Genomic DNA, 27,978 nt, shown 5'->3' with positions numbered 1-27,978 from the left:
TTTCTGGGTTTTTCATTAAAAAACAGTCGCAATGTTTTTCTTGTGGAAAGGGTGTGCAATAATAAATGCATCTCATAAAAAAATGGGGCATCTGTTTGTTCTTATGAATCTGCCTGCAGATAGAGACAGAGTTTGCCGGGGAGCTGCTTGCATTGAAAACACACAGTGGATGTTAAAGAGGTGTTAAGTTTTTGGGATGAATTGTGCTTGTGCCTCGCATGGCTATTTTAGGATGAAGACCTGCGTGGTGTGTCGGTGTGTAAGTGCAGGATTTGTGCTTGTCAGGGTTGTGTTTTAATTAGAGAGACAGGAGTGTGTCCTTGGGCTGGCGCAGAAGGTCAGGGAAGCTGGTAGTCCTGGGACAAGACTGGCAAGCCTGCTAAACACCCATTACTCAGATGTGTAGTTGCACTTAAAAGTGCACGCGCACCCTCACACCCAGGCACACATGCATCCTTGTCTTGGCTCTCTTCCTGTTGGCCACTGATACCACGGTAAGCGTCTCCATGTGTTCCGAGCCCATCCCTCAATACCGAAAGCAAAATTACACCTGGCACTACTACAGGGAGATGAAGAAAGGCAAGGGAGAGCCATTTGAGAATAAGGTTAGAGGGATTGAAAGGAGAAAAGGTTGAGAGGAGAGCGGGAGGAGGACTATGACATTTAGTATGTGCCTGGCCAACAGAAAATGCCACTTGAGTATGGCATCTCTCTTTAATTCCGTGCTGCTCTCTCCAGCCTTGCCTTGACCCAAAGCTTACGTCCGACACCTATTTCCATACACCTTGCTGTACTTGCACAACCTTTCGTTGGTCACTTTTGTTCTCATTTCCCTGCATCAGCCTTCCCATTTTCATATGTCTGCCATATGACCTCTGGCTTACATCCAGCCGTCTCTTCCCATGCTTGTATTCATTTCCATATCACAGACCCTCACCTATGCCACATCACACCCAACTTTGGCCCGCTCCCCCTTTGATTATGCTGTCTGAATCGCCCTTAACCTCATACCTGTATTTGCAAAAGTCTCTCCCTCCCTCCGTGGCTAATCTCCTCCTCTGCCCTCCCCACACACTGCCAGTGTGACTAGCCTAGGCCCCAGCCGATGATGGAACTCATAAAGCCTCCCAGATGAGGTGATAGCTAATGGCTGTTGAATAATGCATAGCAGCCAGGATTTAGAAAGCCCAGTCTATTAGCCTGACCAAATACTCTGGGCTTTTATTAAAGACCGACACTTACAATTACAAACTACATTAAGGCTGGGGTCTCATCCCCCTCTCCTAAATTCTGCCCCATACTCCTCATCTCTATGGTCGTCACTTGGGCTAGATATATATTAGTTTTTGTTATTTTTTAAGGATTTATTGCCAACAGCCAACTGACCGTCTTGAAGGGGTCGCTAATGGTCTTTCTGTATTTTCTTCTTCTTACACGGTTGTGTCAAGGGTTAGTGGCCTTTTAACTCTCTGTTGTAGCCACAGAAAGGAATGGCTGAGGTGGACGAGAGTATCACACTTTCCCAGCGGGTGGCTGGTACAAAAATGAAGATAACAACCTTCATGGTTGTTAGTTTTTCCCCACTTCTTTTTTCATTGTGGCAGTTGTGTGTCTAAGTATTCAGTCATGTATACAGTAGGGTATGTTAAAAAGGGTTATGGTTTTATATATGTATTAAAATGTACAAAATAGAAAATTATATGTATTACATTTCTTTGAGAAGTCAACAAAAACATTGGTATGATTTTTTTCATATGAATGATTGAGTAGGATGAGTATGCTTTATTTAGATAGTTATCGATATTCTTTTAAAGCGATTCTGTTGCCATTTTGCATTAACCAACAATACTACGTAACACCTACTTTAGTCTACAACTTCATTTTAGTTGAATTTGCGCATGCACAGTTTGTGGTTAGCTAGTATTCTACTGTAATAGTTATTTGTTTTAAAGCCATAACCAATTAGGTCCACCACCTGAGCAAACCTTAAGTTTATCTTCATAAAACACAAGAATGTTTAAATTAACACTTCTCAAATCGAAATGACAAAGCGATCTATTATTAGAAAAAATGGTCTACGTTCAGTGGAAAACTTGATTCCAGATTTAGGGGAAAACTTTGCTCAACACCGCTCAATAAGTGTTGATGAGTACGCCGGCGGGATGGCTTCGTGCAGTGGTAGGGACCAGCGTGACTTAGCAACAGATGTCCTGCTCATCTGGCCGGTGCTGACTCGCGCCTTGGCCTCACAGCGGCTGACCCCTGTGAGAGGTCCACTCCCTTGTGCCTGCCCCATGGTGACAACGCCCACCATCTGCATCTATCGACTGAGTGCCCAGGACGCTCCCCACATATTTGCCTGTTATGACGAATCACAACCAGGGTCCATTGCCTCATACCTTTTTCCGCGAATCGCCTGCTGAGCTGCCTTTATGCTGGTTCTTGGACCCTGTGGAGGCTTTTTTTGTGTGTTTTGAAGTTTTCTTCTGGGTATTTAGGGGCAGAGGGGCACTGTGTGGTGGACCTCTGAGTCTCTGTGTCTGAGTCTATGGTATTTCAGCCTCTCACCAGCAGGCCTGCAGTTCGTTCTTTTTTCCTTTGTTAAAGCGTATTTTCTTTGTTGTTTTGCCCTTGATGACTTGTATCTTGTTGCACTTATTGGTTTCCTCTGAGGCGCCGTTGTAAGTGGCAGCCTTTTCTCTGAGCCTATTAATTTTACCAACCAACCAACCAACCAACCAACCAACCAACCAACCAACCAACCAACCAACCAACCAACCAACCAACCAACCAACCAACCAACCAACCAACCAACCAACCAACCAACCAACCAACCAACCAACCAACCAACCAACCAACCAGCCAACCAAATGGCTGGTAAACTGCCTAAACATTATTTTATCTGGCTATGTACGTGCTATGGAAGAGCAGACTCTCTCTCGTTAATAGTTTACGTGCTATGGAAGTGCAGACTCTCTCTCGTTAATAGTTTATTGACCTATCTTTTAGTTTTGAATTCGCCAGACAAGGTTTCATACAGCAAATCGCTATGTGCACACTTTTGACATGTTTGTAATGTTAAGTCACTGTATGGAACAAAAATTTTATTTGTTGAGTTTTATTCCCTTTGATGAGCCAGCAATCACTACTGGATCAATGAGTTTTCTTGTTTTGCAAGTTTGAAAAGTATTTTTTTAATGGCTTAGCCTTGATATGTTTTTAAGCAAAGAAGATAGATATTAGTAAGGTAGAACCCATTAGATTGCTGGCAGATGGTTTGACGCAGCAAAGTACCAGCTTTTAAAGTTCCACTTGTGGTCCCAAAAACATAAATATACATGCATGTGAGTGTCGGATGCTCCAAGAAAATAAATGCTCTTTGTTGCGCCGCATACACCTTTGTCAACACTGCTACATTGCGGTCTGCCCAGTCTTGCTGATGATTATTTGGTCTGACCTCTCACATTCCCTTCTGGCATGCTACTCGCTCAATGGCAAGCACTATATATAGTCATGCGTGAATGTCACCGACCTTTCAAATAATCCTTTTGTTTGAAATCGCATACTTTGAAGCTTAATGTCAAATCAAATGTCTTTTAAAGCACAATTCACAACTTTTAATACAGAGTGGTACATTTGAATGTCAATTTGAATTTTTTTTTTTATTCTACATTCATGCAATAATTATACAGTGCAGTACTATATTTTTGAACGCAACAAGCAGCTTTCTTCTCGGAACTTATCTTAGCCATAAGCTGTTTTTTTTCCAATAAAAGTATGAAATTCAGGCACAGCATGTGGATCAAATAAGAAAATGAATTAACTTCACAGCTTAACCGTGAAAAATAACACTCCTGTCAACCAACCTGGTCGATGTCTTCTCACCAGTCTGTGCATGAAATTCTAAAGAAGGAAATACACCTTAAATATACCTAATGTTTCAGCATCTTATTGCACCATATTTATCAACATGCAGTTTTTTTTTATAATCATCATTTTCAAACATATGAATTGATGCTTGTTTGAATGACTAATCTTCCCACCATGTGCATACAGGGGAATGGCAAGAGAGGACGAGACAAAAACTATGATATACATATATGTGTGGACAGAGCATGTTTTTGTGTTGAGAGCAGACAGCAGTATATAATTGCGATAATCATAGTACTATCAAACAACATGTACATTCTGAATGCATTTCCGACACGAAAAACAAACCATTAAAGTGAGGGCGTGAGTGTGCCTGTGCGTGAGTATGTAAAAACGTAGGCCTGTATTGAGACAGCAAAGGACTTTGCTAACGGTATTCCTCTGTCTCTCTGGAGACACTCGAGGAGCAGAGGGCAACTGCAGTCTGATGCGGGGCATCTGTTCCCACATTTGTTAGGCTTCACCCGCTGTATGTGATTTAAAGATGTTGGGCAGGGTAGAGGAAGTGGGACAACGGTGTGCAAAAGTGTGTGTGGGCTTGCGTTGTGATTGGTGTGATAGGTGCGGTTGGTGGAGTGGAACGGCAAGGTGTTATTGCAATAGAGGGCAAGTGCGGAGTTGTCATTGGACTGTGTTAAAGCTGACCCAGGGCGTCGGCTGCATTCACCTCATTGACCGCAAGATGGCTACCAGGCGAGTCTGCAGGTGGTACTCAAGATACGACATCTCTTTCTGTGTACACCCGACTATCTTTTATCATCGCTCCTCGTCTGTGTAGGTCTCTATTATATATTCCGTCTGTTTTTGGGCCATCCTCACATCTTCCCGCATTCATAAAATCCTGCCTTTTATTGCACAATGTTCTCTAAATGCTTCAATTTACATACTGTAATCTCAGCGGGCACGTAACATACATAATGTATGCTGTAATAAGCATGAGGTTGGCCTCTGATGCCCGGTTAAGATAGGAAGAGGAATGTGTTCATCAGACTCATTTATAGCAGTGGCTAGTAAAGAGCAGGACCCCATCACAGATGACCTTTTTCTCCTTCAGTGGAGACTCACTGATCCAAGTTTAACATGGTAGCTGGGGGCAAGTGACGGAAATCTGCAGGTGATTTGAGGTAAAATATGGGTGTTGGTCGTCATGTTGAATGTGGTGCTGTTTATTTGTTGGGAATTATTGACAAGAAGAGCATCATATGGAGATGGTGTATCTAGTGTGCCAACATTGATACGGAAAGCTTATAGTGCTCTGATTTATGACTACTGTGGAGAATTGAGTGCTTCATAAAGATTTGCCGCCGCCTGAGATTGAGTAATCAGTGAAGTGATCTGACTTTGGTGGATTACATTTCCAACGAACTGTAACGTCAGTTTCAATGGCGTGACTTTGTCAGAGAATGCGCACCGAAGGAGTTATAGTCCAACTCTGGCCCTTTGTCAAGGTCATATGGATTAGAAATGATTGGGTTTCCAATACTCTACTAGCGAGCTCCGCGTGATGAATCATCACTCCATTCCAAATCGACACCAATTAAGAAGGTTTTGTTTATTCTGCTCTGGGACACGCTGTGGCTGTTCGCTTGGAACAAACATGCTCACCCCTTTCTCTCTTCACAAGCGACACTTTGGTATTTACAGGGATTAGCACACTGTGCCTCTGTGGTTTTGTGTGTTTCCATCTGCATGCTTCCTTATGCACTGTGGGGCTAGTATTTGTTTCAGGCCTGATGATTTGCCTTGTATCCACACACTTGTGCACGTCAGTGTTTGCCCGTGTGCGATGTTGGCATGTGCGTGCCAACAGTCATGTCACTCACTGTTTACTCTGTAGTCCTGCTCTGTTTGTGCCGGTAGTTTCATGTCCAAAAGGCATGCTGTATGAAATGTGTGGATGTGTCGCACAGTGCCAGACCACTGAATTCATTTGCATTCATTCCACTGCCTGTCTTTCCTCTGAACCCATTCTAATTACCATCTCTCTCGCTCTCTCGGTCTCTCTCTCTTTCTCCATCTCTCTCTTTCCCCATCTCTCTCTTTCTCCAACTCTCCCTCTTTCTGTCTCTCTTATTGCTGGTGATGCATCTGTCAGGATTCTCTTCTCTCTTTTTAGCTGGAAGAAATCTTTTCATATTAGTTTGTTTGCTGTCAAGTCCAGCTACTTTCTACAGTTTTAGTGTTGGGAGCCACAAAAAATAGAGTTTGTGCATGTGAGTGAAAGCAATAATCCTTCATACTCTTTGTGTGTTTGTTGTGATTGCTTTGGGGTTGAGGGAGATGTAGCGTGTGTTCATCGGAAAGCAGAGAGAAGGAAGGGAGACCGTCGTGAAGTGTAGAAAATATGAACGTTAACTAATCACTACAGTGGTCATGGTGATTCATCACCTCTTGAGTCTCAACAATTTGCAATTTCAATTTGCATTTTTCTCTTATTCTTGATGCAAATCATTGCAACTGAATCACATGCACCAAAGCTCGGCCATATGTCCCAATATACAAAAAGCATTCATGGCATAATTCATTAGGTACACTTTCACAACGCAAGCGGGATTTAAAAAATGGGTTTTGAGAACATTTACACTGTGTCTGTCTAATGACCATCCAATGACCATCCCAAAAAATCCTACACGTGACACTGCTGGCTTGCTTGGGACGACTCTGACCGGCATGACGTCTATTTGCACCATGACATCAATGTGCGTCGCCATTCCAGTCGGGAGGTTTAAATGCGCGAGTATGTATCTCTGAGGTATGTAAACGGGTTATTGACGAATATTGACTGCATGTAAATGTCGCCATTGCCTTTAAAAAACAAAATACTGACAATATTCAAGTTTTAAAAGGGTTATTGACTACATGTAAACAAAGTCACTGATTTTTTCTATACGTGGTTTGTGTACAGCCGTCTGTCATCTAAGTTTCTTATTGATTTAAAATGCTTGTTCATTATTAAATGTTGTCAGGTTCTGTGTTTCAGCAAGCTTTCCGATAATATAAACCTTTTGAAAATAGGACAAAGATTCTGAAAGTTATGACGGTTCAGGGCCATCTCTAAAAATATCTTTTTTTTTTTTTTTTAACCCTCGCAACTTCAGCACTTTGGCTGAGATGCATCATTAGTAAATGAGGACCATCATCTTTAAAGATAACGTTTTGTACTGCTCTTTTTTGTTAAATTGTACCTAATCGTGACATCCTTGCTGCAAGCAAAGCAATTCATTCTGGGTGTATTCACAACACAGGAATTTACATGGCAACATTAATTTTTTTTTTTCAATACTTCTAAGTGTGTTTGCTGTCTATTTACTGTAAATATGTAAGTGAATGCGTTGTGGAAGTAGAGGCACTTTAAATTAATAAGAAATAGAAAAAAGTCGTTTGGTTCCTTTAAAATTTGGTATGGTAATTACATGTTGTTGATCATTAAAATAGTACATCAATATGAATGTGTTTCCGGAGAAGTAATTTGGAGAATGTGGGCCCCTACAGTGAACCGTCTGAGTGATGCTAAGCTTCTCAATTTAGAACTCTGCCGCGGCACTCTAGAGGCTTCAACGCTTTCTCCAGGGAAAAGCTAGTTTCAGCATCACCTGAAGCCTAAACATGATTGTGGGCTTGTTTTTGAAGATGGGGTTACAAACAAGTAATTACACAAATGCATGCACACACATGCACGCACACACGCACGCACACACACACACACAAATGCAGCCATAGAATTTGATATGGAAAAGCCAGATGACGCATGACTGCTAATTATCATGCTCTGTATGAAAATCAATTGGGGGAGAGAGAAAGGAGCTCTGTGCCCTCAGTTTCTTCATTTGAATTTTCTGGTTTTAATTGGACTATATGATTGTGTCACTTTGGTAAATGGAGTTCCTGCCGTATGTGTCTGCAGAAATGAATCAATGGCTGTTTTTATTCTAATTGCTCCCTCTAAGCCACATGTCATCAATACAATTATCAGTGTTTCTGCCAGCACTCTTATTACCAATGTTTTCATCTTCATTGTTGTTATTGTTATCACCGCCAGTGTTGTCGGTAAAGTCATCTTCCGCAATTCCTTTTTCGCCATGATCATTAGCAATATTACTCCCCGTTATCTTGCAAACATTATTATTTTTATCGATATCATTATTGTCCCTGCCAGCTTCATCAGCAACAATGAAATGAGCCATGGTAGAAGTTACAATGTCTGATGAGATAAAGCAGACAAATTATAACAGACAAAACAATGGGTCAGTGAAAATAAGATGATTTCTCAAGCTGGAAAGGGAAGACAAAAGACAGCAACATTAAATTTGAGTAGTTTGACCTTTTTGTGATACTTATTTTATCCAAGCATAGTAGTGGAATAAACTGTGTGGCTATTTAATGTGAGTTGATTAAGAAGCGAGATAGATTCAAATTGACATTTTTAAACTTTTGTTTTTTTTAGAGTTGGAGGGGTGATGCTTTTACTTGGATTGTTTGAACTCCTTTGATACAGAGGAAGGTATCATTTTCTCAAGTTCTGGCACTATGCATTTTGACAAACCTTTCTTTAGTGTGAAACTAACAGCGCAATTTTAATAAATACACATAATTGAGTGCAGATTTAGGCCCACCTACTCTGAAGCACGCCTTATATGCCCCTATTATGTCCCTTCTAAAATCAAAAGCTGATAGTTGCTGGGAAATATCTCATAAGCGACTTACCGAAGTCCCGCTTCTAGAGGGTAAGTCCCAGAGGAACCTCAGGGCTCAAGATGCTCCACACTGTCACGGATGTCTTCAGAAGCTGTAATGGTCCCTCCTACGGCCTCTATCTGGTACCCACAGAGTTGACTTGATGTTTCTGAACTCCAGGCTAACTGAAGGAATGTTTTGTGCCCCCCTGGCCTGCAGTGAGTGACTTAAACGGGTTACAACTGGAGCAGCACAGCTTGTGGTTGGTGTGTCTTTGTCTTGAAGCAACAAATTGCAAGACTGTGTTTGAACACAATGGTTGAGATTGGATGTGATGAGTTAGATTTGTGCATGGGTCTTTGAGTGTGGGGATACAATGGTGCCTCAGCTAAGCCTTCGAAACCATCATCTTGTGAAGTGCACCTCCTGTGCCTCCCTACTCACTGAGATTATTCATTGCCTTCATGGCTAGCCTATTACTGCGTATTTCCTCGAAGACGGAGCACATAACCCCAATTCTGGCCTCCTCTCATTACAGTTAGGAGTTAATTTTTAGACACTTCTATTTGTTTTCAAACGGTTAAATGGCCACATCCCAGTTTACCTCTCTGAGCTCCTCCACCCAGACACACCTGCCTGGTGCCTCAGGTCTGCAGACCAGATGCTACTGCAAGTGCTGAGAACAAAGCGGATCCTCAGATTGGATCAAACCTTTTAAATTGACAATCCTTCCCTCAGGAATGACCTCCCCTTAAATGTTCGGCAAGCTCCTTCCAATGTCCATTTTTAAAACTCGTTTGAAGATCCAGTTTTATACTTGAGCTTTTGACTGACTTTGGACAGTTACTGTTCTGCTAATGTATCTTACCTTGTGTTTCAATTTATTATTTTTTTACTCTTTGTGGTTGTCCTATTGCTTTATGATTTGTTACAGCTGTAGCTTTTGTTAAATGCATTATTTAAATAAAGGTTGTATTGTATTGTATTGTATTGTATTGCATTGCATTGCATTGCGTTGCGTTGCGTTGCGTTGCGTTGCGTTGCGTTGCGTTGCATTGCATTGCATTGTATTGTGTTGTATTGTATTGTGTTGTATTGTATTGTGTTGTATTTTGTCTCATCGTAAGGAATAATCTAAATTGTAATTTCTTCATTCAACACCAGGGTATCTCAGTTTTGCTGAACGGAATACATTTATAATGGCATTTTATGAAAACTGAGCGACATATATTGGATGATTTGACTGTTTTGGTTCAAATACCTTATTGGTGAGAAAGTCTACCTCATAATTCTGAGATTCCTGATTAAAATTGTGGCTCCATCCTGTGAGCAGTTTGAAAGTCCTCCCCATGCTTGTGTAGGTTTTCCCTAGATACTCTGGCTTTCCTCCATACTCCCAACATATGGATGTTATGTTCATCAAAGACTCTATATTATCCATAGTTGTGAAAGACCAGTCCAGGGTGTAGTCTGCCTTTCGGCCAATGTCAGCTGGGATAGGCTCCAGCCCCCCCTGCAACCCTGAACAGGATAAGCGGTGATGAAAATGGGAAAGTTTGTGTGAATGCTTGTTTGTCAAGGTGGCTCATAGTTGGGTGGATTGCATTCCTTTATTCCTGTACCCTGCCTCTATCCCAAAGAGCTGGGATATGCTACATGGCATCTGTGACCCTAATGAGGAGAAACGGTATTAAACTATGGACATCACTTGACTATTCCCATTTACGCAGCCACATTGGCAGTAAAGTAGCGCCAGTACGCCAATGACTAACAGTGGAGCATAGCGATAACACTGTGTTTGGTCGGCAAGATCTCCCACACCCCCTCACCCCCTTTTTTCCCTTAAATATAATACTAAAAATCTGAACCAGGATGGGGAAGCGCCGGTGGTGGCGCGTTCGCTCGCGGCCTTCTTCACGCTGGAGACATGTCTTTAATCGTCAATTAATCGTAAAGAAGCATACAATCAAGTTACACCTCCGTGATTAAACTGATGTAGTAATTGACTCACCTGATACAAAGTGATCACTTCACAGGCGGTAAGTGCCACTATGAGAAGAATCCCATTTTGACGACTCGTTTTTGACCCTTTTTAATGGTTCGTGTTTTTCTTGTGAGATGACTGCTCGTCACTTCTTCTGTCCCAGTTGCTGTCGCACCCCAGTTGTCAACCATTTTCAAAGTGTGGCTTTGTATTTATTCAAAATTATTATTGTTTATTTATTTATTATATATTTATTATTTGGCATAGTGCATTGTTGGATGCATGCTATTTATATCATATTCATATACAGTCTAGTCCAAAATGATTCATACCCCGGGTGTATGAATACTTTCGGGCTTGACTACACAATTGCATTACATCTTCTTTTAATGTAGTCGTGCAGTTTAAAATTGTTCTGTTGCTTTCTTTTAAGTAGGCCCCATTTGGGAAGTTCATATGGTTGAGAAAAAAATGGAACTTTCATTTTCACCCACAATCTTTTTACCTTTGAGGAAACAGCGCCTCTCGATTATAAAACAAATGAATTTCATGTCATTTCAGCAGGTCCAAACAAATAGGCTTCAGCTCATGATTAGCCTTTTCAATCTATTAATTTGATTAGGCGAAAACACAAGTTACCCGCGCATGAAAAAGAAGGTCCACATACTACAACTTGGCATAAGGTTATAATTCATCACAAACCTGTTAGGCGTACTAAAAATACGAAATCGTGTGTGGGTGTTAAATGTGCATCACTGCAGATGGCCATGGGCAATACTATGGAGGAGGGCTGTTTAGTGAAACTGTACTGCATGTGTCAGTGAAAGCATGAAATAAACACGTGAAATGAGTAATGGTTTGTCACAACTAATGAAAAGAGTGTTTCATTATATCAGTATGCAAAGAATTGAGGCATAAATGCATCAAAGACAAATAAGCCTTGATGAAAAATCAGTAAGTCATTGAAAGATGACAAAACTCATTGTTTGGTCCAACAGTATGATGACAGAAATCACAAAGAAATTGTAGACACATTAATGTAAAATGCACTAATATGTACAGGCGTAGTAAATGCCATTCTAACTGTGTCTATCATTCTTGCTAAAGCCAGACCGGTGGCCTCATAACAATCAGTGTCACATAGAAACGTTTTTAGACCATTGACAGTCAGTGGGGTTGTGGTATGTGTTGGTATTTTTTACCCATGCAGTTAGAAACGGATGGTTTGCTTCATTGTGGTTGTGAACACAGCTGACGTTCTTCGACTTAGTATATGTGGTTGCAGCAGGCGTAATGATTAGTCCTAACCGTAAACCACCAAATTCTCAGTTGGCCCAGGTTTGCCAAAGGAAACGTCATTAGTACGCCTGATGTGAATAAGCAGTATGTTTATAAAGTTTAAACCTTTAAGAGTTATTTGTTTTAGTTGCAACAACTTCCAGAGCCGCTAATGTATACTGGAACTGGACGTAGAGGGCAAACCTCCGCAAAGGTCGAGCGACAATGAGTGACTTATTGCGCTTGTTTAGTTATTTGATATAGTCTACTTCCTGGTTTGTAAAGGAGGATAAACAGCTGGGGGTATTAAGATTTTGTGGAACAAACATCTACATGGGGCCCAGTGACAAAGGAAAGCAAATTCTAGTCCTTGCGCCTTTATAAATTTATAAATTCTATATCCCAAAAAAATAAAATGCATGTTCTGCATCTTTCGATAATTAAATCTGTCCCACTATTTACTTGTTGCTGTGTCAAAAGGTCAATGAGAATCTCAATAAAACAGCAAACACATTGCATCCTGAGACTTTTTCGTCGGGCTGTAATTTTAATTATGGACCATGATTGGATGATTATTTTGCTTGTTGCATTCATTACGGACACTTCAAAGGGCGCCTTTTTGCTTTTTTTTTTTTTTTTTAAAGAAATGTTGTAGTGGTAAAATTGTTGCTCTTGCAGTGTATAATTTCGCCTACAATTGTGAATAGTCAAAAGCATATCAAGAATATTTTTTTTATTAATCTGTTGTAAAAGATATTCTGTTGCTCTTGAATCGCTCATAAATGTTCAAACCTTTGTTAAAGCTCTAGTATGTGCTCTACAAGCGAAATGTTTGAATTTAGTCTCACTCCACTCCTCCTTCCCTACAACATCTAGCTCCCACCATAGCGCACTAACAAGCTTGCACGTTGGGACGTCGAGTTTAGCTGCTACATTGCTGGCATCATTTATTCAAGACAGAGCATTGCCAAAAGTTAAATGTTACTGGTTTGATGTGGTATTTTTTTTTTGAGTCAAATCAATTTAAAGAAATGAACGGCAAACAATTGACCCAAAGTGATGATTGATGATAGTTCTTACGTACGTCTGTCAAGATTCATAAAATTGTTCTCTAGTGGCAATTGCGTAGTATTTGCACAGCACACTAGTACGAAAGGCAGAGCACTCGGATGTCAGCATGTTGGCCATTTTTGAGTCACATTTGTCTGTTCCCTTAAACAATTTCAGCCGGTTTGGGACAAATCTTTCATTCATTTTCAATGTTCTTGCACAGAGTTGGTGTTTGCGGGTAAATGTTCAGTGTTTAATTGCTGTGCTCATGGAACCATAAAACAACCATATGGTAGGGGATGTCCCCCTAAACACTGAAAAGAGTCTTGGGGCAGTTGATGTGCTTTCATGAAGAAATACAAACACATATGCAGTTGCTTTCACACATGACACACAAGCAAACGGGTTCTATCTGAAGCATGGAAACACAAACCAAACATTTAGTTATTAAATATCTGTCATTAGTGTGAAAACGAAGTGTGAAAACATGATGAGGCAACAGGAAGGAGGATGTGAAGGAATTATACCATAAAATGATGGATTGAAAGAGCTCCAGCTAGACCTCGAGGTTAGCAGTGTGAGCGGGTTACAGCTGGCTAGCTCATTTCGCAGAGCTACAAATCTCATAATAAACATCATATGGGTAGTTTGGGCTGGCGGGTAAGGATTAAGTCAGAGCTATGCGCTCTTAAAAGACTCAGTGCTGCGGACAGCCCAGTATCTATTTATAGGGAGGCTGGGAATGTATCAAAGCAAGCATGAAAGGAGGCAATGGGAATTTGATTTATATCAGTCAAAACACTTTCAGCTTACCTTATGTCACTTGCAATTTTTGGAACTTGTCGCTGATAAAACTTTGTTTACACCCACCCTACCTCTTTTCTCCAGAATTACCCAGCAGTCCAGGTGGTCAATTCACATTTCGACCATTACCGCCACCTCCTCCACCGCCCCATGCCTGCACCTGCGCACGCCCGGCACCCTACACCCAAGTCAGTCTTCAGAGGAAGACCATGCTGACGAGATGTCAGGCCAGCCAGGGCACCCAGGGGGCAGAAAGCGGTGCATGCACGGAGCAGGCACAGCTTCATGACAGCTGGGTGCTGAACAGCAACATTCCCTTAGAGACCAGGTAGGAAAATGCAACAAATTATTATCGCTGTTTGATTTTGACCTGAAAAGGAAATGAAAAACACACCACGCACGTGCTCAGATTGAGGATTTTCTTCCAAAATGCTTTCAGCCCAAATTTGTGGAATTATCTATTGCTATCCCACAAATGATTATCATTACATTCAAGCGTTTAAATAGGAATTGGCAAACCGTCCGAAATTCTGTGGAGAGCAATTAAGGACAAGATTAGAACTTTATTTGGATGTTTTAAATTTGCACAAAAAAGCAGAGCTCCACACAAGCCTCACGGGTAATATTACACGTCTTTGCACACCATCAAAGCCATCGTGAATCTCTCAGGTTTTTCCACTGGATTTTCTCACCGCACCTCTCGAAATCCACCAGGGGACTGTTATGAGTTAAGACGTCACAAAACAAAATCCGCCATCGAGCACAAATCCTCTTTTTGGGAACATATTGAAATTCCACCTTCAGTTGTGGCACCTGAAAACATATTGTACCGTCTAATACGCTCAGACACCAGCCGCCGGAATTTCATCCCATCAAACGGAATTAAGTATTTCCCAGCTGCATAAGTAATAATTGATCAGAGAATTATTTCACAGATTCTCATTTTTGAGGCTGATTTTGAGAAGAAGCAGAAAGGTGCAAAAGAATATGTTTGCATGTTAAATGAGACCTCAATGTGGCGGCTGAATTCTGTTATTATGGTGATGAGATTGGCAGGCTGCCATGCCAGAAGAAGTGGTTTTAATGACTTATGCATCAGACCATAATTAGATCTTATCTCATCTAAGGGAAAGGATACAAAAAAGAATCATGTGACAATTTAAATTAATCATCAGTCCCATTAATCATCAATATGTTCTTCTGACATGTCAGTGTACTGATTTCAAGGAAGTGCACGATAAGGTAATACCGACAGGTCACAATATCATGGGTTATGATTCAAATGTATAGTATGTAAGTATGTAATTTATATTTTTTTGGGGGCGGTGTTGGATTTGCTGTGGTGAAGAACGACAGCATCACACTGAGGAATTAAATTTAGAATTGCAATTTTGAATTAGTATGACATTTTGTCATCAATGATGTCCCAATGGCAAATGTAAATGTTAGCCATCAGTGAGCCTATAGATTCAACATTCGTGTTGTGACTGCAATTCAAAATGCAATACGATCATATTGGCCCTCGGTGATACAGTGCAGGGAATAGTGACTAGACTTATACTGTTTTTAGGCATAGAGAAAAGTTATTTTTGAGTAAATTTCTTCCTACTTTAATGATGCATCCTTCGGTGACATACACAGGTGTTATCTTTTGCTTTTACAAGACCATTGGTTAAATCTTGCTATCAAATCATATTTGCCATTGCAATTTAAAGAAAACAAACCAAAAAAGCAAACAAAAAAAGTCATTAAGCACCAAACTTGCCAAGAGAGCGAATGCTGTTTGAATTTTAAAGGGTTACCATATTTTCCGCACCATAAGGCGCTTCGGGTTAAAAGGCGCAGACTAAATTCCGGGGGCTTTTCTGTACTTAATCCACACATAGGACACCGCATTACAGAGCGCATGCATGCCTTGGTGTAAAAAAAATAAAATAAAAACGTCACAGAAGCAAGTTCAGGAGTTCAGTTGTCCTTTATTCTACTATTTAGTCAGGTATTGTATTGTACTCACATTGTTAAACAATATTAATGTGCAAATCCATTAAAGTCCTCATCTTTTGTATCCAAATTAAACAGTTGGGCAAGTTCGCCATTAAACATGACAAGTTCCCTGTTGTCATTGTCTCGTTATTTTTCTGCAATGATCCCAGCAGAATTAACGTAACAAAGAACCCCTTCGGCTCCCCAAAAACATGCCTTTCTAAAAAAAAAAAAAAAACTTTCCATACACCGCACTTTCGGTGTTAACATGATTCCCAAATTCTGAACCCCAAATTCCGTGTAAAATCGAGATTTTGGTGTACATTGACAGATACCTCTGCCTTTTGCCTTCCTTCTTATCATCAAAATATGATACACCCAACTTTTGTACTGTTTTTGCATGGGTCTACCTTGTGCACAGCCCTAGGGGCGTCAGCTTCAGCCTCCCGAAGAGCGAGGACTCTCATTTACTTCCAGACTCTGGGGAAATCTGCTTCCCAATATGAATTTCCAGCTCCCTGAGCATCCCCCGTAGATGTCTGAAACGATCAAACACAGTGAACTGGGAAGATCGGGAAACATTTTAAAAGTAACACACAAAGATTTCAAGTCCACGTGGGTTTACAAACACAACATCATCAGATGGAGCCTGTTTTTGAGGTAATTCTTTCTTGGAAAAAAAACAAGAAGGCAGATGTGGATCTCACTTCGCAATCGACCCAGCAGCATTGAAATGTCCACCTGCATCTGTCATCTTTTTATGTATGCTTGTTTTCTGCAGGCTGTGTGGTGCTGTATGTCCCCCAAGTTTATCTCCTTTTAGACTTGAACTAGCATTGACCCGTTGGTTGTGCAGCCTCTGTGTCCCTCATCTGACTCCCACCCTTCAGCTGATGCTGGATGGGTGGATGAGCAGAGGAAGGGAGGCCGACATTGAAGGATGGATGTCATCTGTCTTGTGTTAAACTGCCATGGGGCCACATGAGTTAGACAAACCGAGCATGAGAAACACAAAGAATGAGAAGATAAACAAGAGAACACTAATCCTTCAGAAAAATCTGGTGTAATACCAGATTTTAAAATTTAAATGGATCAAGACTGAGCAACATCACTATAATAGCACCCTCTTAATTTAAATGTATGACATTTGTTTGGCTGTATAAATTTTAATTTGTCACAGGAAATTTATCAAAAACACCTGATTTTCTTATCTAATTATTTCTCAAGCAATTCTATTTTATTATTATTCTTCCTGTAATTGTATTGACACAACCATTCTTTCATGTCACAACTCCACTGTGAGCAACATTTCCAAGCTTTGTGTCCATATTAATTCCAGAGTGACCTTATATAATTGTATGTTACGAAATTCAATGGGACTCTTCTTGCAAAAATTGTCAACATATGGTTGCAAATGAAGGGATAGTGTGGGTTCAATGTGATCATTCTGCTGTCTGGCTTGACATTAATGACCAGTCCTCTGCGGGCCCTTTGGAGACCCACTAGCAGCCTGTGACCTCACACCTTCTACTGCTCAAAGAGAACAAAGCCAGGCAAAGCTGTGCATTGCACAACGTCAACCAGAATTAATGTCAATAGAGCACGGCGTAACCGGGGGCAATGGGCGAAGATATTGTCTAGCAAAAGAAGATGCACACATGGATGGATGGATGGATACTTTATTTATTCCCAGGGGGAAATTCAGTTGCCAGTAGTATCCACACCCAGGTTTGGGCACATGAGAGGGGTCAAAGAACAGATATGCAGTATTTACATAACTTGTAAAACATGCAAAATACAATTACATTTCACTCACGATAAAAAAAAAAAAAAAAAACGACTTCCTCTTGAATAGCGTCACTAACAGACTTAGTTCATGTTTAAATTTGAGCCAATCAAGTAAGAAGACGGTGCATTGCAAAGGCTGCTTATACTTCCTATTTGCCTGCTAAGGTCCACTTTTTTAAATTGCATATCATGTATTCACGTGTCCTCAGCACACCTTGCAGTCCTTCCCTCCATTATGTAAAGACAATACAATCAGTGAAAATATTTATTGCTCTTAATTTAATCATGTTTATCTTCATCTTCCATCTAAAACGTTATTTCTGCTTAAAAAAGGGGGTGGGTGTCTATCTAATGCAGTCCTAAACTGAGTCCTCATTTTGAAGTCCCCAAAAGATTGGGTAAGTGATTGTGATATTTGTTGATGGACTTTTTCATTCCTTTTTTTCAAACTTCCACATGACAATTACAATTATTACAATTATTCTCAGTTCTTTCATTACCTGAATATGTTCGCATGTAGCAAGTAAAAAAAAAAGTAAAAAAAAAAATGTTCATTGCAAGCTCTTCTTAGCTGCAAAACACTAAACACATTTATTTAAAAAAAAAAAGCCCCCTCCCAAAAAAAAAAAAAACGGAACACACAAGCATTGTTGTGCAATTTTAGGTGGACTCATTTTCTATCAGCTGTCTTATAAAATAAATTAAATACTCCCACATCTCTGCCCTTGGTAGGTTAAAAACATCATCGAGGGTGCCTTTTCTTATGTTCTTTAGTCACATCCTTTTTCTTTTTTGCTTTTTTCATTTATGTTTTTCTAAGCCTGAATGGAAAAACCCTGCAGACAACTACTGTATTCAGAAACATCAAATAATAATCCATCCATCCATCCATCTTCTGTACCGCTTAGGGGTTGCAGGCATGCAGGAGCCTATCCCAGCGGTCATCGGGCAGTAGGCGGGGGACACCCTGAACCAGTTGCCAGCCAATCGCAGGGCACACAGAGACAAACAACCATTCGCACTCGCACTCACACCTAGGGACAATTTGGAGTGCCCAATCGGCCTACCAAGCATGTTTTTGGGATGTGGGAGGAAACCGGAATGCCCGGAGAAAACCCACATGGGCCCGGGGAGAACATGCAAACTCCACACAGGGAGGGCCGGAGGTGGAATCGAATCCGCACCCTCCTAACTGTGAGGCGGACGTGCTACCCAGTGCCCCACCGAGCCACCCCTTCAAATAATAACAATAATAATAATAATAATATTAGTAGTAGTAGTATTATCATCAGCAACAAATAATAATAAAGCTTTTGGTTCAAAATTTTAATGCAGGTAATCATAAACTATTTCATACTGAGGCTACTCATGTTCTTCTGGTGGAACTGAATATACAATATGACCGGAATCCCAATCCTGGGAGACTACATTTATTGCTTTACATTAGTTTTTCAGATGAAATTTTACTGCAGTATTAATGCTAATTTAAGAGATGTCTTTGATTAAAAGATCACATACATACATATGGGCACAAAGATGTGCATTATAAATGATTCAAAGATCTCATAATGAGGCCTGATGCACAGTAGGACATGCATGTCTCTTCACTTGGACGTGTGCCTTTTAAATGAATTTCAGTCAAATCTTCTCCAGACTGAGAAAGCAGTCAAGGCTGATGCATATTTAAACTGTGATAGAGATACTTGCTACCTGAGAAAATGATGCATTTGCATTAGTTTCATGTTACAATCTCATTGGTCTCAGAAGTGGCATAAGATTTAAGGGACATAGATTGTGCAAACCAACAGCAACTCAGAAATAATGTTGCAATGCTAAAACAGCTTTTTAACATGCAATGTAGCAAACCTTGGTAATGTTTTTTGTCTATATTGCTGTAGAGCAACATAAATGTTTTTTATTTGTTTAGTAATCGTGGTGATATGAATTCTACATACTGCACTGTATTTACTGATTTTTGAGAACCAATTTTAGTAAAATGTACATCTTCATTCAGCTGCTTAGGAAGATTTGATTAAAAAAATATGTCAGGGACAGTTGCTATTTAAGCAGTTAAGAACTTTACACAACAACTTCATCTGTATCCAAGATGAAAACAACGACCAGAGGTCAATTAAAGATTTAAAGAATAGTAGTAGTTGAAGAGTCAATGAAAGAGTACTGCTTTATATTTTGTGTGGACACATAACGCTTGCCAGAGGTGTTACTAGTATGTAATCTTTGGGTGGTATTTAGTTGGGCAACAGCAAAAATGTTGCTTTTCCTAAATAGAGTATGTAAACAGGTCGTGATTTAATTTTGAGAACAGGGGTGGGAGAGAATACAATTACAGCATCCAATTTCAGTAGGGGAGTCGGGGTCGTTACTACATGCCTGTTTTTATAAATGAGCCACTGAGCTATGCTGAAAGATTTACCCCACCTAGTTAAATAAAACTAATCGTGTTAGCCTTCGGTAAAATCATTTTATACCTGACAAGCCTACTCCAGTGACCAGCAACAAATCTGCTACAGGTAGCCTGAAGCTGGCTAATTACCAACGTTAAATCACCAAGTGAGCTGGTAACTTAAAAGAAACACGCAGCCTTCAAAATGTAAAAACACAACGGTGAAACTTTACAAGGCAACTTGTAAGAACCAGACAAAAGATAGATATTAAGGTATTAACGAATTTATTTAGATTGCTGAACGTAGCTAGCTTCAAGCAGATTTAGATGTTCACTTGACCTCATCTGTACCGCGTTATGTAAGTCTCATGGTTTGTTGATGTAAAGGAGCAGCACTAAGAACGCCCGCACCTTCATAACAGCCAATTAGTTAGTGGTGCATTTTTTGATGCCCAATGACAGAAAGCTATGAACGCTCCGAAAAAAAAAAAAAAAAGAAATAACAGTGATTTTTTTGAGAGTTTTTATTGGATGAGCAGATGATTCTTCTAGGTGGGCACGTCTTATCTCTGGGTGGGCAATGTCCACCCCAGCCCACCCGTAGACACCCGACCGACCCTTGCCATGGAACGTGTCATCTAAGCAAAGCGGTTTACAGTGAGTGTATTTTTAAATTCAACCATTTGAAATAAATGTGTTTTATTTCTCCATTTTAGACACTTCCTGTTCAAGCAAGGCTCAGGCTCATCAGCCCTGCTTTCAGGTGCAGGGCAGGGTTACCCCTTGACCTCTGGGACAGTGTACTCACCTCCACCCAGGCCCCTGCCCCGCAGCAGTGTGACCAGACCACTGTTTACTTTCAACAAGCCTCACCGCTGCTGCAACTGGAAGTGCACAGCATTGTCTGCATCACTTCTTACACTTACCTTGGCTCTGCTGCTTACATACGTCATTGGTGAGTTACTTTTCTGCATGACATTCCTATATAAGTGCATTTTTTTTTTACATTATCTCTGTCAAAAGATGCTCTGCCTCTGTTAGAAGCTTTCATTGAAATTCTGAGCAGGAATAGTATTTGGACCAATAATTGTTTGTTTTTATTTTGAGCTCACTCTTGAATCAAATTACCCTATTTTTTTAACTTATTTGATTAAAAAAAAACTGTTAAAAGGACCTTCTGATGATTGATGATGAGGATGAGAATGAGGATGATGATTAATGATTGATAGAGGATGATGAGGATGATGGATGGCAATAGTGGTTTTGGTGGGGGTGGGGGTTGTGAACAAAATTATTATTGCAGAAACAATTCAAGACCATAATTACAGTGCATGTATTATTGAATAAGGTTTTTACTGTCTGTAAGGATGAGAGGAAATGGGTTCTCTTGTTGTTGTTGTTGTTGTGTGTTTTATTTTATTTCTGCCAATAATTTCAAAGCAAATTACCAAAGAAGCAGTTTCAATGCAAAATAGATTTGAAATATAATCGATTTAAACTACTATAAGGCAAATATACAACCAGAATGGTTTAGTAATAAGCTGTGCAAAATAGATTTAACCACAGAAAGTAATGTATTCCAAATCTGTGGGAAATTCTGAATTGCATCTGAGTCACTGGACCAAAACACACAAAACTGGCAATTATTCTTTGATGAATAGACACGCAAATTCAGTAAAATGTGACTCTCCTCTCTCAATCTCTCTCTCCCTCTCTTTCTTTCTCTATTTTTCTGTTTTTCAAGATTTTTTAAATATTCCACTTTCAATCAAACACACCTGGTGGTGCCCCCCCACTGGAGCCGTCATTAGCCGTTACTATGCTGGAGGCAGTTGTGTGTCCCAGTGACCCTAGGAGCTAAGATGTCTGGTGGTTTATGCTTCTGGCGGGGTCACCCATTGTGAACAGATCCTATTTAAGGGGATGGCTCAAAAAATTCCTATGATGAGGAAAACATATTGAAAGAAGTTTTTTGCCTGGACGCCGGTCACCGGTCTGGAGCCAGGCCTGAAGGTGGGGCTCCAAGGCAAGCTGTGGGTTAGGGTTAGGGTGTGGGTGCCCGTTCTCATGGGCTCACCACCTGTGAGAGGGGCTGTATGGTGTGGCTACAGTGTGAGCCCATGACAACGGCGTTGGCGGTCTAATCCAAGCTGACAGAAGATGGCTATAGGAAAGTGAAATGCCACTACTCTGGTAGGCAAACAGCCCGAGGTGTGTGCGAGGTGGAGACATAGTCTGGCTCTGTCATCTTGAGACAGAGTAGAAACTCATGGACTCTGGTGTTGCTCATCGGAGCTAACACACCTAGACCCCTCCCCTCATCCGAGTCCAAGACATATAACCGCATATTTTTAGGGTCTGCAGAGTCCCGTCAGGATTTTCAACTGACACCCAATGCTCCCTCAAAGCGACGCGTGTGTGCAAATGTGCACTCCTTTCACCATCTGAGCGCACATGTTGGTGTGCACACATACATTTCCACCAAAGTTAAATCTACAAACAGAACACCAAACCATTCCTCTTCGAGCTCTGGGTTGGGACCAAAAGAACAAGATCCTGGATACAAACGGCTGAAATTTGTTTCCTTGGCAGCATTTTTTGGGCTCTGCCTAGGGCATAGGGTAAGAGGCTTGTCATCTAGGGGGCTTGAAAGTCGAGCCGCTGCGCCTCTATAACGAGAGAAGCCAAGGTAACTCTGGCTTCTTGTTAGGATGTGCCTTGAAAACGTCCCTGTTTAGGTATTCGGGTATGTCCCACTTATCTAGGGGTTGAGGCGGCAGGAAAGAACATACTTTGTTCTCCTCACCCACTTCATCCAAATTCTCCAGGTAGCACTTCAATGTGTTCGCAGGCTAGCCAGGATGGTCACTCCAGTATGTAATGTCCTCCATGAAGCCTCTTGCCGGTGGAACATGTCATGAAGACTCATCTCATAAAGACTCAAGACTCTCATCAAGTGAGGGGCCCAGGACTCATGGCCTTCAACACCATTGTGCCGCAGCGACTCATCTCCAAACTCGACGAGCTGGGCCTCAGTACCACCCTCTGCAACTGGATACTGGACTTCCTCTGTCAGAGGCCTCAGGTGGTGCGTGTTGGCGACAAGATCTCCGCCAGCATCACGCTGAGCACGGGGGCCCCCCAGGGCTGCGTGCTCAGTCCATTGCTCTTCACCCTGCTGACGCATGACTGCACTGCGACCTACAGCGACAACCGCATAGTGAAGTTTGCTGACGACACGACTCTGGTGGGTCTCATCACGAAGGGCGACGAGACTCGGTACAGGTCGGAAGTTGACCTTCTGACCACGTGGTGCAGGGACAACAACCTCCTGCTGAACGTCAGTAAGACCAAGGAAATCATTGTGGACTTCCGGAAGGGTCACACGACACACCTGCCGCTGATCATCGACGGTGCTGTGGTGGAGAGGGTGAGCTGCACCAAGTTCCTGGGGGTGCACATCAGTGAGGACCTCTCCTGGTCCGCGAACACCTCGTCACTGGCAAAGAAAGCTCAGCGCCGCCTGTATTTCCTGCGGAAGCTCAGGCGTGCATGTGCTCCTCAGGCAGTCCTGTCTACATTCTACCGTGGCACCATTGAGAGCGTCCTCACCAGTTGCATCGCTGTCTGGGGTGGTAACTGCACTGAACAGAACTTCAAGGCCCTGCAGCGCATAGTGAATACGGCTGGTAAGATTATTGGTGCTTCGCTTCCCTCCCTGAAGGACATTTACACCTCCCACCTCGCCCGCAAGGCAACCTCGATTGCCAGAGATGTGAGTCACCCGGCTCACTCCTTGTTTGACCTTCTGCCCTCTGGGAAGAGGTACAGGAGCCTGCGCTCCCGCACCACCAGACTCGCCAACAGCTTCTTTCTCCAGGCTGTTAGGGCCCTGAACTCGCTACCCCCTTCTGCGTAGCGTGCGGCACTGTTGCGCTAATTTCGGGAATGTCTGCTGTACGCGTTTTTACGCTCCTCTTAATTAATTATTTATTTATTTATTGTTGTGTTATTTATTCATTATTTATTCAGCACGCTTTTGTTATACTTGTTTACTGTTTGTCTGTTGTGAGCCATGTCTTGTCACCGTGGGATAGGGGGGAACGAAATTTCGGTTTCTTTGTGTGTCTTTGGCATGTGGAGAAATTGACAATAAAGCTGACTTTTGACTTTTTTTTTTTGAGGAGGCATTCCCAGAAGATGACTGAGTCACCTCATTTGGCTCCTCTTGATGTGAAGGATCAGTAGCTCTACTATGAGCCCCTCCTGGATGAGATAGATTCCAGAGCCCAACAGAATCTTATGTCCATAAAGGTCACGCCTGCTAGAACTCAAGTTTTACTTCCTGATTGGTCTTCCTCTCCAGAACTCACAAATAGATCTTACTATGGAAGCGAAACAGTGCTAACCTCCAATGATTGCAACACACTACGACTGTGAATCCAATGACCTCCCCTCACAGTCCACATGATTTTGCACGTGTCAGCCAAAACAGCCATACATCATTGTAACATGTTTAGGTCTACCAGACCTTACTGGCATTCCCACACCAACACTCCTTTCACCTAAGTGGCCAAGACATACAGACATACAAGTCTGATAATACCACCACAAAAATGATAATCAAACTCCAACCTACGAGGTTCTGGTAGCAAAGCCAAGTATGGATACCCTTATGTTTGAACATGGTATTAATTATTGACTATATCTGTGGTGCGCACAAAGTCCAATAACAAAACACCAGGTTCAGATGAGATGTAACATTCTTTTCAATCTGGCCCTTTCAGGGCTCATTGCCATTGTCCCCCAAGAATAACAGAATATCCACCAGTACTGCTCTACAGTACTCCCTCCAATGATTCCAAAGACGGTGGGTACTCTGATCTGCAGTTTGATGTCAGATAGCAGAGCATTGAGCCGGAGGAAATAAGAATGCCCACAACAACTAAGCAGCTCTCAATGGGGACACATCTAGGATGGAAAAGAGTCCAACTCTCCTCAAGAGGAGTAGTTCCCAAGCCCTAATGAAGCATTTAGGCAAGTCTATCATTTTTAGGTGGATTGCCTTGTTCTCCCGCAACAGCTCAGGCTCCTTCCCTGCCAGAACCCTGATGGTCCATGTCCCTAGTGCAAGTTTCTGTAGCTAGGCCAAGGTCCCTGCCTGGCTGGGCCAATAAAGTGCAGACCATCAAGAGCCACTTCCAGGCCTGTCTTATGGGCAGGGGAAAACTTCGTTCAATATTGTTTGAAGGGAGTTATGAGCTGTGCATTGTCTGGTCCCTCATCTTGCCCTATGTGACTTTACCAGCTGACAACTGAGCGTCTAGGATAACTGAGACACACTGTCACCTTAATGCAGTCCAGGGTTCAAGGAGGAGAGGATAAACAAATCAAGAAGAACAAAAAGCATCTCAGCAACCACAATCACTCACACAAGAACATAATCAATGTACAGTAGATTCTAGTGAGTGAAACAGCATTACAAATGCATCATAGAATCCAGCCTCAACCTCAGCCCAGAGTCTTCATGTGCATATATCCTAACTCTGCCCAGCCGGTTCACACACAGACACATACACTCGTCCACGTAGCAAAGCCATGTAGATTAATCCCCTGGTTGAACCATGCTATCCCATTAATGTCCCGGACCTGGTAATTAGTGCATTAGTGAGGAGTGTGAATGATGACTAGGAGACCATGTAACCTTTTAATTGGTGTCATGCTCCACTCTTGCTTGGCAATGATTGATCTCGATGTTGCCATTACCATGGCAACTACATTTAGATGGATGTGACATGAGGAAAGATGACATGTTTGCCTGTACATCAAATTTTCAAATCCAAGATTACAGTGGTCATGGACCTAATGACTTTGTTAAGGGGGAGAGGTTGAGACAGGGGGTACCGCATGATTAGCTTTTCTAATTACATAATGATTAGGTCATTTAAATCAATGAATTAACCACCTTTGACAGAAGAGGAGGAAAAGTCACCTGTAGTATACGATTACAAAATTCCTGGTGTTGTATAAAATACCTGTATGCTAATTAGGGTCCCAGAATATGGAGGAAAACTGGAGGCGCACAAAAGTCAAGTTCCTTAAATTCCAGTGGTAAATTTCCTAGTCAGTAATGATTTGGAGAGCCATGTTATTTACTGGTATAGGTTCATTGTTTTTTGTTTTATCAAGTCCACAGTTAACACAGCTGTCTACTCAGAAATGTTTTAAGGACTTTTTGCTTCCGTCTGCCAATGAGGTTTTAGGCCATAATGATTTTATTTGCCAGCAGAATTGGGATTTCCCACAAAGCCTGGTTTAATAGCCATGGAGTTAACAGTATTGACCAGCAGACTTGCCCGACTTGCGCACCACTGAATGGGGTACTGTCAAGAGGGAGCTGAGGGAACAGAAACTCAGAAATGTAAAAATCCTAAATTCTTATTTGACGCTCCAAAATCAGATCACATTCTCAACTCAAGTTTCAGGGAAAGGAGGAATCATTGATGGTGCAGGGGTACACTTACCTGTCTTGTGTGCCAACACAGTGAGTTCGATTCCCCTATATGACGGTGTGAATGTATGTGACCAAAAAAAAAAAAAAAAAAAAAACGTTTCTGGGAAAGCTGCTCCAAGACAGTGGGCGTGTTTTGTCTGCAGGGGCTGTGCGGGGGTGGCTTATCACTTTGTGACATCACAAAGTGAGAACACTGTCATTTTTCTGGCAGGGCCGGTGCGAGGAAAGGAAATATGCGCTGGAATGCCACCACTTTTTGTGTCATGGGCACCTACCTGTATCATTAGTTTGAAACAATACATCATCAAATTTCTGTTGTTGGCCTCTGTTGGTAATTACATTATTATACAGTAAACACATTTTGATAGTACATTATGCATTTCTAAGTTCAGCATGTTGGAAAAAAACTGATGATTATGAAAATCATTTGGATTCTTCATAAAACAAGTGCGTTTTTTGTCATTCTAACTTTATTGTGTTTGGGGTTTCATCTTTGCTCTAAATATGGAAGGATGGTCTAACAGGCATCACAAGTGAATGCTTAAACTTGACAGCACAAAGGAACATTCTCCTGGGGAAACGAGTTATTTTTTTCCATACTGACAAACAAGAGACAAGCATCACTTCAGCAGATACCCATGCACTTCTGAAAAGTCTGTCAATTATGCAGAGAGCATTCAGTTATCCCTTTCAAATGAGATATGACTCTTTGTACGTGCAATTTCTGTAGCTCACGTTGCACGTGCTCTGTTCAAACACGAATACACCATTAGAAAACAAAACTGTTCCATGGATCATGGAAGTATGTCTCAAATTGGAAGCATTTTAAAACTACACCAATAAGTTTCTATGTAAATGCTGCAAAGACAGTGTAAAGGGCTTGTGACAAATATTCTATGTAAGCATCCAACAAAAGTATGTCACAACCAAAACCACACAACAGCAACCCTCATATTTGTTATACGTAACGTACTCTGCCTCGCAATTGTATGGCGACTAGTCCAGTGAGTACTCTATCGCTTGACCAACATGAGCTGGAATTAGTTCCTGCTCATCTGAAACGCTCACACAGACAAGTACTTCCGCAACCAGTTAAGATTCATTGCTTTTGTATGTTTGTGATTTCACTGAGGCTAAACAACATAATTTCTGTATTATTTTGATTGGAATTTAAAAAAATGCACAATTTGGCAAAAAGCCTGAACAGAAATAACAACAACACATAGCTTTTGAGCTTTTGATGTCCAGCTCATGGATTCATCAGGGCTCCTTTCTTTCTGATTAATGTAAAAAATAAATCAAGAATTAATTGAACTAAGTTGTTCCCATTTTCACTTGGAGGCTGTCTTGCAAGCCTACCCTTGTACTTGTGACATGACTATTTAGACTGGATTTATACAGCATGGTTCAAGCTATATAATTCTTGTTGTTTGTGCTCACATGACACAATTCACCACAGCGCTACTTTGACCTGACAAATAGGTGCCACTTAATCTAGCGACACTCTTAAGGCTACAAATCCTAACATGTTTGAGCGACAGAAAACAGGATGCAATTCTGAGCCATTTA

General features: G+C 41.4%; 1 protein-coding gene and 1 long non-coding RNA gene across 3 annotated transcripts in view; one reads left to right on the top strand and one right to left on the bottom strand.

Annotated features, from left to right (window-relative positions):
* The window catches only part of tenm1 (teneurin transmembrane protein 1), a 181,258-nt gene that overhangs the window by 48,221 nt on the left and 105,059 nt on the right, over positions 1–27,978 (top strand). For both annotated transcript variants that reach the window (XM_088371193.1, XM_088371183.1), the window contains 2 exons: positions 13,805–14,048; positions 20,612–20,850. In XM_088371193.1, coding sequence (XP_088227319.1) covers positions 13,805–14,048; positions 20,612–20,850 — 483 coding nt within the window. The remainder of the gene's footprint in view (positions 1–13,804; positions 14,049–20,611; positions 20,851–27,978) is intronic.
* On the bottom strand, positions 15,677–26,494 carry LOC148404170 (uncharacterized). The gene is made up of 2 exons (XR_015857524.1): positions 26,420–26,494; positions 15,677–16,242 (listed from the first exon to the last, which is right to left on the bottom strand). It is a non-coding gene; the product is annotated as an uncharacterized LOC148404170 (long non-coding RNA).

This window comes from Syngnathus floridae, chromosome 1, assembly GCF_059516105.1.
Source record: "Syngnathus floridae isolate MCC-2025c chromosome 1, RoL_Sflo_1.0, whole genome shotgun sequence".
NCBI lineage: Eukaryota > Metazoa > Chordata > Actinopteri > Syngnathiformes > Syngnathidae > Syngnathus > Syngnathus floridae.
Note: the sequence above shows the minus strand (reverse complement) of the source record. Positions and strands in the feature narration are given on the sequence as shown.